Source organism: Petaurus breviceps, unplaced genomic scaffold (assembly GCF_028583685.1).
Source record: "Petaurus breviceps papuanus isolate PSGF00001 unplaced genomic scaffold, PetGlider_PUasm1.0 84, whole genome shotgun sequence".
NCBI classification, from domain to species: domain Eukaryota; kingdom Metazoa; phylum Chordata; class Mammalia; order Diprotodontia; family Petauridae; genus Petaurus; species Petaurus breviceps.
Window position 1 is genome coordinate 3,268,411 of NW_027186645.1, and position 13,052 is coordinate 3,281,462.

Genomic DNA, 13,052 nt, shown 5'->3' on the forward strand with positions numbered 1-13,052 from the left:
AGAGAGGGAGACTCCATCACACTATTAAAAGATAGGTAACATGTATAAATATATAAAAAAATGAGAGAAACCTTGAGAACCTACAAAAAAGCCCAGCATCAACATAAATTGATAGTAATTTTTTAAGGCTTGTTCCAAAGAGTGGGAGTAGGGATAGGATGTATAAAATTCTTATCTAAGGTATGTTAAAGGAGTCTTTAGTATGGGGCCTTGTAATTGAAAGAAACACGAGGGTGCTTAAAAGGCCAGGCAGACAGGCAAGAGCAGAGAGAAAAGCAAAAGACACACATCCAAAAGTAGTAAATATCTATGATGTAATCTCTCCTAACATTGTGTATAGTTAATTTTTCATAAGATCAAAGACAGAACTGGAATATCACTTTAGTCACAGGATTAAAGCTAAAGAGTTGAAATATTTAGACTCTCTCATCTAGTCCACCTCCTTCATCTTTACAGGTGTGGAAACTTAAGGTCCAGAGATTAAGTGGCATATCTAAGGTCACACCGATAGCAAGTAACAGAGCCAGAATTTGAAACAGAGCTGAGATCTAGAGCTAGAAAGGACCCCAGAGGGCATCTAGTCCAACACTCCCATTCTGCAGATGAGGAAACCAAGTCCTAGATGTATTAAGTGACTGCCCAATCGAGGCACAATTCAAACTTCTAACAACAAAAGCCGATGTTTTCCCCTCATTGCCTCCCTTTTGTAACCTCTTGCCCCATTTTATAAATAAGACAGAGTGTAGATATATTCTATCCTACATCCATCTTTTCTCTACATGTTGTCAACACTATGTATGACCTAACAAAAATGATAAGGGGCTATCTACCTTCTCTTTTATCTTTTGATGCCAATTACTTCCTGTAACTACTAGCAATTCTAGTTTATAAAATGATGAAATCACAAAATCTCAGCATTACAAAGGACCTTTGAAGACCTCATCTAACTCAATAGAGAAATACCTTCCATGACATCATGAAAGATGGTCACCTATCTTCTGCTTGAATATTTTTAGTGACAAATTCCAATCAATTGCTGGTTGCCTCCTTAAATGTTAGAAAGTTCCTTATTTTGCTGAACCCAAATCTGTTTAACCTCACCTCATTAGTACTCATTCTGTCAGTGAAACACAATGTCTTCACCAAAATCCACTTCAAACATTTGAAGACAGTTATTATAATTTTCCTTAATTCCTTTTCTCAGGCTAAATATTCCCGATTTCTTCAAATTGACCTGGTTTTGTGTTTTTTTGACATCTCATGATTCCCTTCAATGAACCTTACTTTGTCAATAGTCCTTTTAAAATATGCCATCTTCTCAAAAATGAACACAAGATTCCACATATGATTTAATCAGGGAAGTTTACAATGTGATGATTTCTTCCATAACCTGTATACTATTCATCTATTAATGTAGCATAAGGGTGTGTTAGCTTGCTTACACTCTTGGTTCATATCAAGTCTGAGATCAACTAAAACTCTTGTATATTTTTCATGTAAACTGCTGCCAAACAACATCTATGCTATTATTGTGCAACTGATTTTTTGGAAACAATGCAGAATTTCACATTTGTTCCTGTTAAATTTCACCTTGTTGCTTTAGGTTCCCATGGCAGCTTGTCAAAATCAGTTTGAACCATAACTTTGCCATCTATCCTATAATCTGTTGTTTTGTATCATCTGCAAATCTTACTGGCATTCCTTTCCCATTTTTGTTGAATTTGTTGATATAACTATTGAAGAAAAATATCCAGAATCCTGAGCGTACAATTCAAGAACTTTTTCCAGGAGGACTTGGAGACAATAACCAATACCTTTTCATTATGGCTATTCAAACAGCTTTGAATCCAGTTATCTGTACTATCATTCTTCCCACATTACTCCCCTGCATTCTAAGGACATTTATTCCCTAAATGTGGAGGGCCAAAAATCTTTGGCAGCAGGACAAGTTTAAAGACCAGGAGGCCAAGTTAAATTTTGTGAAGGGGTATTCTTTCTAGGCACTCCCCTCAAAAACCCTTGCTATGTACCACCAGACCCTTCCTTTGATGGATTCCTATGGAATCCATGGTATCTCATGGAATCCCAAGTATATAATGTCAACAGCATGCCAATTCCCTCCAGTTTTCAGTACCCAGGAATCAGGTGTTTACTAAGTCTCAGGGTCAAACTTTCATCTATTCTGACTGCCACTACTCTTTATTCCTGTAGTGCTTCTCAAGTCAGGTATTTATTTAACCTTTGAATAGTTTGCTGAATTTTATGCTGTAGGTATAGGTGAGCCATACCTTAGACTAAAGCCTCAATGTTTAAGTCATATTATATAGGGTTTAATAATCCCAGTTTTATTCTGATTCTCCTTAGACCCAAATTATTAAGTTCTGATTATGACCCTCTCTTAGTACCCGGCTATTTCTAATTGCTCTCACTGGCTTACACTACCATATTTTTTTCAGTAACTGCTAAGTGACATAGGTAATGCTTTAAAAAAATTTTCCTTAGGCAGAAGCCTAAACACAATATACTGTTTATAAACACTAAACTTTTTTGCCCTAAATAGATCATGCCTGTCACATATTCTTTTTTTTCTTTTAAGGTTCAATATTCTATTGAATGAGCATTGAAAATCACTCATATACTTTAGTATAATTGAGTATTCATTGAAATAATGTAACTTTGCAGAACAGTTACTGGCTTATGTTTCCCAGTGATGTTGGGTGGTAAATAGTTAATTCTTCAATGTTTCAAGGGTTCTTTCACTGCTGTAGGTGGGTACTCCCCCTTCTGACACATCATAATCCCTCAACAATTTTAGAGATAGTACAATCATAGCTTTATAACGGAAGGGATATTAGATGCTATCAAACCCAACCCCCGTATTTCATAGATGAGGAATTGAGGCCCAGAAAGGTTAAACAACTGGTCCAAAGTCATATAGCTGGTAAGTGGCTAGGATGGGATTTGGATGGATATTCCTGACTTTCAATCCATTTTGCTTTTCATAATAACATGCCTTTCAGAGGGTCTTCCAATGTTGCTGTGATCAAAGAATTCTGTCTTGATTTGGCAATAAGCCTCTCTGAACTTAAGAGACCAGTCTTCTAACAAAAGACATATAAGCCTGTCTTTGGGCTTGTATTTAACCCTTATAATAAAGAATCCTGATTTTATTCTGTTAATAAGAAGTTTGTCTAGACTAGGGGAATGACATTTTGGTTTAAATACAAAATGGGCTAATAAATCTGACGTTTCAGTTTGTTGGCAAAGGCCCCAAGTTCGTTGCCATATTTGGTCTATTCCACTTCAAGGTCTTCCTATGATAACATTTATCAGATAATGAAAGGAAAATCATCTCTGTCACTACATTTCATGTTCACCTTCCAGAAGAGGGCTAGCTCTAGACAAAACTGCAGCTGGAAGATTTAGTTTCCCCCTGCTCCTTTCTTCTGCCTCTTTTTTTCCCTTCTAGTCTAGTCCCAGCAAGAAGACATTGCTCAGAGGTGATTATTAACAAAAGCAAAAAACCAAAAAACATTTAATATGATTTGAACTAGTCACTGCTCTCATTGTTTCACCATCAAAGCTAATACACTGTACGTCATAAGAAAAAAAGGATCTTGCCTGGTTACAATGAGTGCTATGAGAATTTTGGGGGTCACATTCACAGCACTGACATCCTCTACCAGGGACCAGATTCCAGTATCCTTCGGCACACTGGTCACAGGCCAAACCTATGACGTTTGGCAAGCAAGGACAGGATCCTGTCGTTGGGTCACATAGGCATGCTCCCTCACCCATTGGACATGCAGTATGGTTTACCCCAGAAGGATTGCAAGTGCATTCTAGGAAAATAAAGACAATTATAACATTAGATTAAACAAACAAATTTGCTAGTTATTAATAATATGAAACAATTACAACTTGGAACTGGGTAGTACCCTTTCTCCAAAGAGCTCAAAGAAGAACCACTTTTTCTTTGGGATGTGATTTCCCATAGTCTGAATCTGTTCTAACTCAGACGTGATAGGCTACACCAAAATTTTTTGAAAAGCATGTTAATTTTTTGAGCCTGCTGAATTCCATCTGATTGCTCTCAAATAGAGAATTATTAATTTTAACTTCAGTATTCCTAAAGTTTTCATACCTCCCCCAAATGTGAACAATATGTTGTTTTAGGAATAGGCCATAGTCTTCCACTAAATCTGTTAGGAAAACTTTCATTAATGACATTGATATATCAATCACCAAAGGTAAAACTCAGGAATATTATATTTTATTTTTTGCTTTTTTTGGAGGGGGGAAGGCAGAGCAATTGGGGTTAAGTGACTTGCCCAAGGTCACACAGTTAGTTTTTGTGTTAAGTGTCTGAGGCTGGATTTGAACTCAGGTCCTCCTGAGTCCAGGGCCGGTGCTCTATTCACTATGCCACCTAGCTGCCCCATTCAGGAATATTATAAAAGAAATGCCTATGACTGCAACTTGTGTAATGACATGTCACCCAATCTTTCTTTTTCAACTAATTATTAAATCAAATGTTAATTTAATGTTGTTTCATGAATCCTTAAGCAATAGATGACATAGAGGATTGAGTTGGTTGGACTTGGAATCAGAAAGATCTGAGTTCAAATCCTGTCTTAGACACTTACTTGTTGTGTGATTTTACGCATTTTATTTAACCTCAGCCAGTCTCAGTTTCCCCATCTGAAAAATGAGCATAAAAATAGTCCCTTTCTCATAGTTTGTTGTGAGGATCAAGTGAGGCTTTATGTGTGTTGCAAAACTTAAAGTTCTACATACATGTTAATTATTATTATGCCAAGTCCCAGTTCAGGAGAGCATCTGTGTGCTGCCAGGAGAATGACAAGCTGTTATTTTGTGGCCATATTTACACCATCAACTTACTTCTGCAATTTTGTGTGAGTGCTGATCCAAAGTAACCTGGTTTACAGAACTGACAGTTGGGCCCATGAGTGTTATATAAACATTTAAGGCATTCTCCTGTCACCTTGCTGCATGATTCTGGGTCTGTTCTATCTATATTATTATTGCAGTCACATGGCAGGCAAAGGTCTCCCGATAATCTTGGATTTCCATAAAAACCAGTCGAACATTCATCACATTGGATACCTATGCAAGGGGAAAAGATAGAAAGAAAGGAGAATGGGGTGGTTAGAAGTATAGAAAATAACTTAAAAATTGAATAAGAAAGTGAGAGAGCTCCCTTAGGTATTATAAAAAGTGTCTGCACATTAGAGTAAACAAGGAAAAATGTTTCAACATGAAATATAAATCCATCTGCATTTTCTCTGTTGTCTCCAAACATATTTGCAAACATGTTAAAATACTTAATAGCTATTTAGAACAAAAGTTCCTTGGAGGAAAATGCCTTCTCCAAGGCCTGTTTCCTGTGACATTGGGAATTCAGGGATAGGACTGAAGCATTTGCCAGGGTATGACTTTGATAGCAGATGGAAAAGCTGCTATCCAACTGCATCCCAGTAGAATATTTTGATGAACTATGATTTTATTGGCCTGGGTACTCCCCCCACTGACACAGATCTTCTTGCTTCTCATGCTCTAATCCTTCTCTATGTTGGCCCATTAACCTTCCATAGAGCACAGAGGCATCAAACTCATTCATGGGGGAGAGAAGGGGGTCAGACACATACAGCCAACAAAAATCCCTTGGTGTGCCTAGAGGCAGATTAAAATGTAATTGGGAAATATTCAACAAGATAAAAATACAAGAAGACATAGATAATGAGAATTTGTGGTTTTCTAAGTTAGTATGTGGCCTGCAGGGATTTTTAAATTTGAATTTGACACCACTATTGCAACATGGTACAATGGACAGATTGTTAGGCTTGGAGAGAGAAAATGCTACAAATCATACCTCTGACACTTAATGGGCTCTTTAACTATGTACAACTTATTTCAACATTCTGAACCTCAGATTTCTCATTTGTAAAATTTGGGTAATACTATCTGCTGTATCTATTTAACAGGGTTGTGAGGCTCACATGAATTAATATGTGGATAACATCTGCAAACCTTAATATCAGTGCTATCACTCTGGCCATCGACCTATTGTTTCTCATTTTCACTAATACAATCAGTTTGCAGCCTATTTTTTTTTTTACTCATTTAAGATTCCTTAACGATCTTATAGTGATTCTGGCACACAAGTTATTATTGGCAAAATGCTGCCGCCTGGTTTACCCACTTGGCATCTTTCAATTGCTCTTTGGGGTATTTGTAATTTGGATCCCTCTTAGAATACTGTGCTGCCAGGTAGCATTGGTGGGCTTTTGTCATCACCTTAATCAGTTGTCTATGTACAGCCAGACTTTGAACTTGTCAGAGCAAAGATCAGAATGAATAGTTAGAAAAGAGAGTAATAATGAGAAAAATATGTAGCAAACAAAAAAGCCTCAATCCTGAACTATTTAAAGAAAAGTAATTGATAATGAAAATGGACAATATGATGTCAATACTGATTATGATAATTTTATGTGAAGCTTATAGATTTAGAGCTAGAAAGAACCTAAGATGTCATCCAAGCTCCTTATTTTACAGATAAGACAATTCAATGGAAGTCCAGAGATTTTCAATTATTTGCCCAAAGTCATATAGAATTCTAACTTCTTATCTTTCTTGATTGTCAGTCTAGCACTCTATCCATTACATCTTGAGTGCCATAAAAAGGAGGCCAAAAGAGCTTAAAAAGTGGCTTAACAGGGGCGGCTAGGTGGCACAGTGAGTAAAGCACTGCCCTGGAGTCAGGACAACCCAAGTTTGGTTCTGGCCTCAGACACTTAACACCCACACACACAAAAAACTAGCTGTGTAACCTTGGGCAAGTTACTTAACCCCAATTGCCCTCAAAAAAAAATCAAAAAACAAATGCCTTAACAATACTAACTTTACTCACAAAGGGAGAGAGGTGGTGGCCAAAGGCAGCACTGGTTTGGAATATAACCGCATTAAAAAAAAAAACCTTCTGAAGAAAGATAATAGGTGATTATGAACAATATGATCTCTTAAAGCAGAAAGAAGTAAAACTAGTCTGAAGAGGATTTAACAAGAGAACAGCAATTAAGGACAAAAATGTAAGGAGAATAACAAACAGAAGAAAAACAAACAATGGGAAAGATCTACAAAGAATTTATGAGTATTTTTTCAAAAATTGTTGTGACAAACTTCATCATCAAGGAAAGATAAGCCACCATATTTGGACTCTAACATCATAGTTCTGAATTTTCTTATGGAAGAGGTAGAAATGTCAAAAAAATGGGAAAAGCAGTCAGACTGGACCATGTTTTCAAAAAGGAGACCCATGTTATATGTAACAAATCATTTTTAAAGAAAATATTTTTATTTCATTAAATATTTCCTAATTATATATGAATTTTTGTTAACATTAATTTTTTAAAAATTCTAGTTCCAAATTTTCTCCTTCTCTTCTGCCCCTCCCATCTTCTTGAGAAGGCAAGCATTTTGATACCCATTTATACATGTAAAGTCAAGCAAAGCATATTTCCATATTAGACATGTACAACACAGTTATAAAGACACTGACAGATTGCTGAAGAAAAAGGCCTATGGGAAAAATATCAGACCTATTTGCAGATACCATTATTCCGGTGGAATCAGCTCTGGAACACTTTAGAATCTGCAGGAAGAAATCCATAACCATTTTAAAAAGTTTGACTTGATCACTTCCAATAAGGAAAGGCTAAGAGTATGAAGAATGTCTGTTGCCCAGATTTGGGTATGCAGTTGGATGGACGGTCTATGTAGCTTATCCAACACGTGTATATTTGAGACAAACAGTAGAAATGTACGACAATTTGGGCATAGAATTAATCAGAATGAGGAGAGCAGGCTAGGTTACCTTCATGGAATTACAAAGATCCTTTAGTGATTCCTTCCAGATTTCTCCTAGATGTGAAAGACTGTGGTCTAACCATTCATATTTGAAAACAAAGTGGATGGAGAATGCATATTGCCAAAGTTATGATGCTAAACTTAGTATGTAGACCATAGAATTATTTAATCCATATTATATGTATTGGGTAGATGCTTCAGACGAACAATGATATTAACTCAAGACCAAATAGGAAGAAAGGACAGATTAAATTTCACCCTATTTGGAAAACTGTTCCCTGCTTTAAATGATCTCAATCTGTTTACTGCCATAAAAGGCCATTAATTGATACCAATACAAATATTCTCCTGATAATTTGCATATGGCTGTGAATCATGAAACACCATGAGCTCAGAAGAGTTAAGACAAACCCTAAGAATAATAGAAAGATTGTGGCAGGTGAAAACAAGTTATAGTCTGATGACTTTTATGTAAGCATCAGAATAAAATACATTATTGAAAAATTTGATCAGAAAAAGAGATGAATTAGTCATGTTGCAAGAATGGAAGGCCATTAGATGGGCAATCTGAAGAGTACATTGATACAGCTCAGCTACTAAAAAGAACTATCATGAAATATACATGTTTTTTCTAGATAGTATCTGAGAAAGCATGGATAAAAAAATCACACAAGATAATAGTAAGATAAAGATTTCAATCTGTGTCACTGAAAGGGGTACTTACACACATGAAATGCCAACACAAATTGACTTTATTTGACTCAAATACAGTTTGGTTAGTTTTCTGTCTTTTGGTGAATAGTAACTACAGAGCTATTGCATTGGAGGAGGATGAATTTCCCTTAATTTTTTTGATTCATATAAATGTTCAACTCAATAAAGTAGAAATTTGATAGATTTTCTCTTCTCAGCTTATTTCATATTCACGCATTTGTATAAGTCATATAAATGATGAAATTAGGGCCTATAATCAAGGACTATGGAACAAGGGAAAAGGCACATTGGAAAAACTAGATTCCATACCTGTATAACCCTCTTGGCAGCTGCAGATTACTCCTAGATCCCAAGAATTCTGGTAACAGGAATGGGCAAAATACTGATTACTTGAAGGAACATCAGGACATTGGCAAGGAAGACATGGTTTTCCAGAGAGAGGATTTCCGTAGTAACCATTGATGCACCTATTAAGAAAATTTCCTTAGAGATAGATCAAGATATGTACCTGAGAAGTACATGTACAAGTAACACAATTGTACCCTGCTCTAAGAAAATGTGATCCAAAAAACATAATAAATTAGGGAGTAACTATTTTGCTAAAAGATTTTTCATTTTACAAATATATTCATTGTAAAATACTTTAAATATTGTGCTTTCCAAGAGTCTCACCTTCAAAAATTTTCATTACAAGCCACTTTTTAGGGATATGCAATATAGCATAGCCATGGTTCAGTCAAAAGAGCACTGATTTGGCATTGGAAGACCTGGGCTCAAGCTCCACCAGATACTTACTATGGGCAAATCACTTAATTTTTCTAATCCTCAGATTCTTCACTTCTCAAAGGGGGATAATGACTCTGAGCACTACCTATCTTAAAGAGTTGCTGTGGAGAAAGCACTTTGTAAATGGTAAATCCTTATATAAATATGAGCTATTATATAAAGAGAGGCAGCATAGTGTAGTGTATAAAAAGGTGGACTTAAAGTCAGAAAGATTGGGGCTCAAAACCTGCCTCTGACATGTAATGACCCTGGGTAAGTCACTTAACCTCTGGACACTCTATGCAATTCTCTAAGACTATAAGTTGCAGAGATACCAATTTGCATTGGTAAAGCTAGTTTCCTCCTCTGAGAGGTTCTCATAGTAATTAAATCATAGGTTCAGGCTCTCTATTGTTCTAAAGCAAAATAGCTTGATAGGGCCATTAATACATACATATATAGACATATACACAAATATACTCTTTCTTTAGATAGCAAAATCTAGCACAGTTCCTTGCCCATAGTTGGCTGCTTAGTAAATGTTTATTGATTTGAACACTGGGCTAGTAGAATGCCCAAACCCTCTAGAACAGGTGTTATAACCTCTGTACTGTTGAATTAGTAAATATCTACTAAGTTATCTTTCAGAGAAGTGACAGTTACTCAAAGGCAAAATTAAACAGATGCTTTTTTCTAGTTGGTTCCAATTCTATACCTTTCACAATTAATTCCAGCTGTAAATCCTCTGCAGTTGAAGCATGACCCAGTCTCTGGGTCACAAAGTTCTGCAAACCCATTGCATGGACAAGGACGGCAGTTGGGAAATCCAAAATAACCAGCTGAGCACTGATCACAGTGGTGACCTTCAATGTCCCTGTGGCAGGAGCACTGCCCGGTCACCTGATCACACACGGTGCTCTTGGAGCCTTGAGGATGGCATTCACATGCTAGATAAAGCAAACAAACAACGTGCAGGGTAGTCTCACTTGCTGCTTTCTTTTTTTGGAGAAGAACAATGGGACATAGGCAGAGCAAAATAATTTTGTAATCAAAATGACTAACAGTTGTTAGACTTAACAAAGTGCTTTATACTAAGCTGACATACAATACCTTCTGATTCAGTGAAAGAAAACAAGAAAAACCAAATTTCTCATGACTTAAAATTTCTTCTAGGTAATCCTAGTCAATCAATTTTTCTAGATATTTCATTTTTCTTTGCCTTGAAAAATCTTGATGAATATTACATGTGAATAACTCCTCTAGGAAGATTCTAATTTGCATACAAGATTTTCTAGGTTGGTGTAGGAGGGTACTTACTTTTTTATTTTCATTTTTTTCATTTTTGGGGGGATGACTGAAAAATCATTGAATTTCCTCTTTGGAGCTGTATTTTCTTTATATCCTCAGTGCTTAACGCATTGCCTGACACATGCTTTTTGAATGACGGAGTGAATTTCCACTCCTAAAAATGAAGCAAGTCTTCATTTGATAAAATGACATTTGGATAATATGATTGTTTGACTCAGGTAAGTTTATTGTGTAACAGTCATTATGATAAGGTTTGTGAAGGTGCCTAAATCACTACAGACCCCAGGGAGCTGTATTTCTTCCCATCTTGGAAAAAGACAGAGTTGTTATTGTGGGATAGGTATTGGAGAGCAACGTTTTCTGCTACAGTGATGGTTTTTAAATCTCTCTGGAGAGAGACACAGGAACAGAGAATTAAAGAGAGTAAGAGGTAGCAGCAGCAGATATACACTTTGGGGAAGACTTCATCTAAGTTTTGTGTATTGGCTCAAGTATTTTTCTTTCTCTCACATATTGCTTGGCTTTATTAAGAAAATTCAGCAAGGGTTGAAGGAATTATGCCTATTTGGAAAAATCACTGGAACAATGGTGAATTTACCCCCTTCTATTTTATTGTTGCATGCATGTAACTGATGGCATCATTTATTACTGTTTCTCTGCTGTTTTAAATTTTGCTTGCTGGTTATTTTATTTTTTAAACAATAGATTTCTACATAAAAATAAGAATATATGAAGAGTGTGACTCAGAGTGTCAAGGGACCTGTGGATAATTGATTATACCAAATTCAACTGCTGAGAGACCAGCCCAACAGCCTGGAAATCAAGAGATTGCCTGAGGGCTCAGGGTATTTTATTAAGTTTATTTATAATTTGTATTTTTTAAGCTTCCCAACTCACAAAGGAAGAAAGCCACATGAAACTGGGAACTCTTCCATAGACTAAAACCTTCATGATCTAATCTCATTATCACCAAGTAAACATGTGGCTCTTTACCAGGCACTTTTGTGTTTTCTTCACCCTTTCTCCACCCCCTACCTGAAGGTGAGATAGGAAAGGAGGAATAGAAGTAGAGCTCTCAAGAAATGGTCATACCCTAAACTACGCTTTGTGGGTAGAGATTTGATCAGAGGCAATCAATTCTACTCAGTCCCCTGAAGGGTAAAGGGGTAAAAAACACTATTCATCCAAACTATCCTCAGTGACTTTTTCTAGGCATCAGTTGGAAAGTCCTACCTAAGTAGAAAATTATCAAAAGGGTACATCAACTCTCTGAATCATTTACTCATGCTCTTACTACCCCAAAGGGGAATTTGACTGAAGTTCTTAGATGGATTCTGGTATAAATTACAATAGGGACTAATGTTCCTTCAGAGTTTTTAAAGCTTTTAACAGAGAGCTGTGTTTTATAATCATTTAGTTTTCCATCATTTTTTGAGTGTAGGGGAAATACAAAAATGAAGGAAAAAAATCCTTGCCCTCATGGAGCTTAAAGTCTAGTAGGGTTTATATATATATTTCTTCATTACAAACTGCATTCCTGACTCTCTGGACTGTCTCTACAATGCCCTAGAAATCTGTTTACTCTGGAAGCTCACTCCACCTCTGGATTTCTCTCACTGGAAGTACCCTTCCTCCTTTGACTTCTCCTTCTGATTGGCTAGTTCCTCCAAAAGCCTCCATTTTAAGGAAGAGTCCTAAGCCAGCAATGTCTTCATTCTTTTTGAGGATGCACTCCTGACTCTCCCAGACTTTTCCTATAATGCCTTTACAAAGGGTATTTTCATCTCTTCCCCTGCACCCCTCTCCTTACAAAAAAAATCTCCCCCCTCTTGGAGGGTGCTGACACTTGCAGGCCTTTGGTGAAATGTTAGACTTCCAAGCAATGATCTCATGCCAGTGTTCCAGGGTTACCATTTCATTTACCCACCCTCAACTGGGCTTTGGATCTGTTCCCCAACAATGAGGTAGCCAGCCCATCAGTCAATAAACATATATTATATGTGCCAAGCACTGTGTTAAGTGCTAGGGATACAAGAAAGGTAAAAGATAGCCCTTGTTTTCAAGGAGCCCACAACCAAATAAACTATGTACAGGATAAATGGGAAATAATGAGCAGAGAGGGCAGTTCTTTCATAGTCTTTGACCCATACAGTTTGTGGAGCTTGCTTTGAGTGCAAACATTCCTAGTTACATATCTCTAGCCAAATGAAATCGAGATTTGACCACTGTAGCTAGCTTATATGTATAATTTAGTCCACTCTCACCTAAATCACCCATGTCATTTAAAAAAAATTCCTCCAATATCCAACTACACTTTGTGTATGATTAAACGTGTGTGTGTGTGTGTGTGTGTGTGTGTGTGTGTGTGTGTGTGTGTG

At 36.6% G+C, this 13,052-nt stretch overlaps 1 protein-coding gene and 1 long non-coding RNA gene across 2 annotated transcripts in view; one reads left to right on the top strand and one right to left on the bottom strand.

Annotated features, from left to right (window-relative positions):
• The window catches only part of LOC138176259 (uncharacterized), a 64,365-nt gene that overhangs the window by 51,081 nt on the left and 232 nt on the right, over positions 1-13,052 (top strand). The window contains exon 3 of the long non-coding RNA XR_011172201.1: positions 11,380-11,519. This is a non-coding gene — a long non-coding RNA (uncharacterized lncRNA). The remainder of the gene's footprint in view (positions 1-11,379; positions 11,520-13,052) is intronic.
• Positions 1-13,052, bottom strand: part of LAMB4 (laminin subunit beta 4) — a 134,978-nt gene that overhangs the window by 49,891 nt on the left and 72,035 nt on the right. Inside the window, exons 22-25 of the mRNA XM_069107008.1 lie at positions 10,082-10,313; positions 8,911-9,068; positions 4,903-5,127; positions 3,622-3,842 (exon numbers count right to left, since the gene is read on the bottom strand). Coding sequence (XP_068963109.1) covers positions 3,622-3,842; positions 4,903-5,127; positions 8,911-9,068; positions 10,082-10,313 — 836 coding nt within the window. The remainder of the gene's footprint in view (positions 1-3,621; positions 3,843-4,902; positions 5,128-8,910; positions 9,069-10,081; positions 10,314-13,052) is intronic.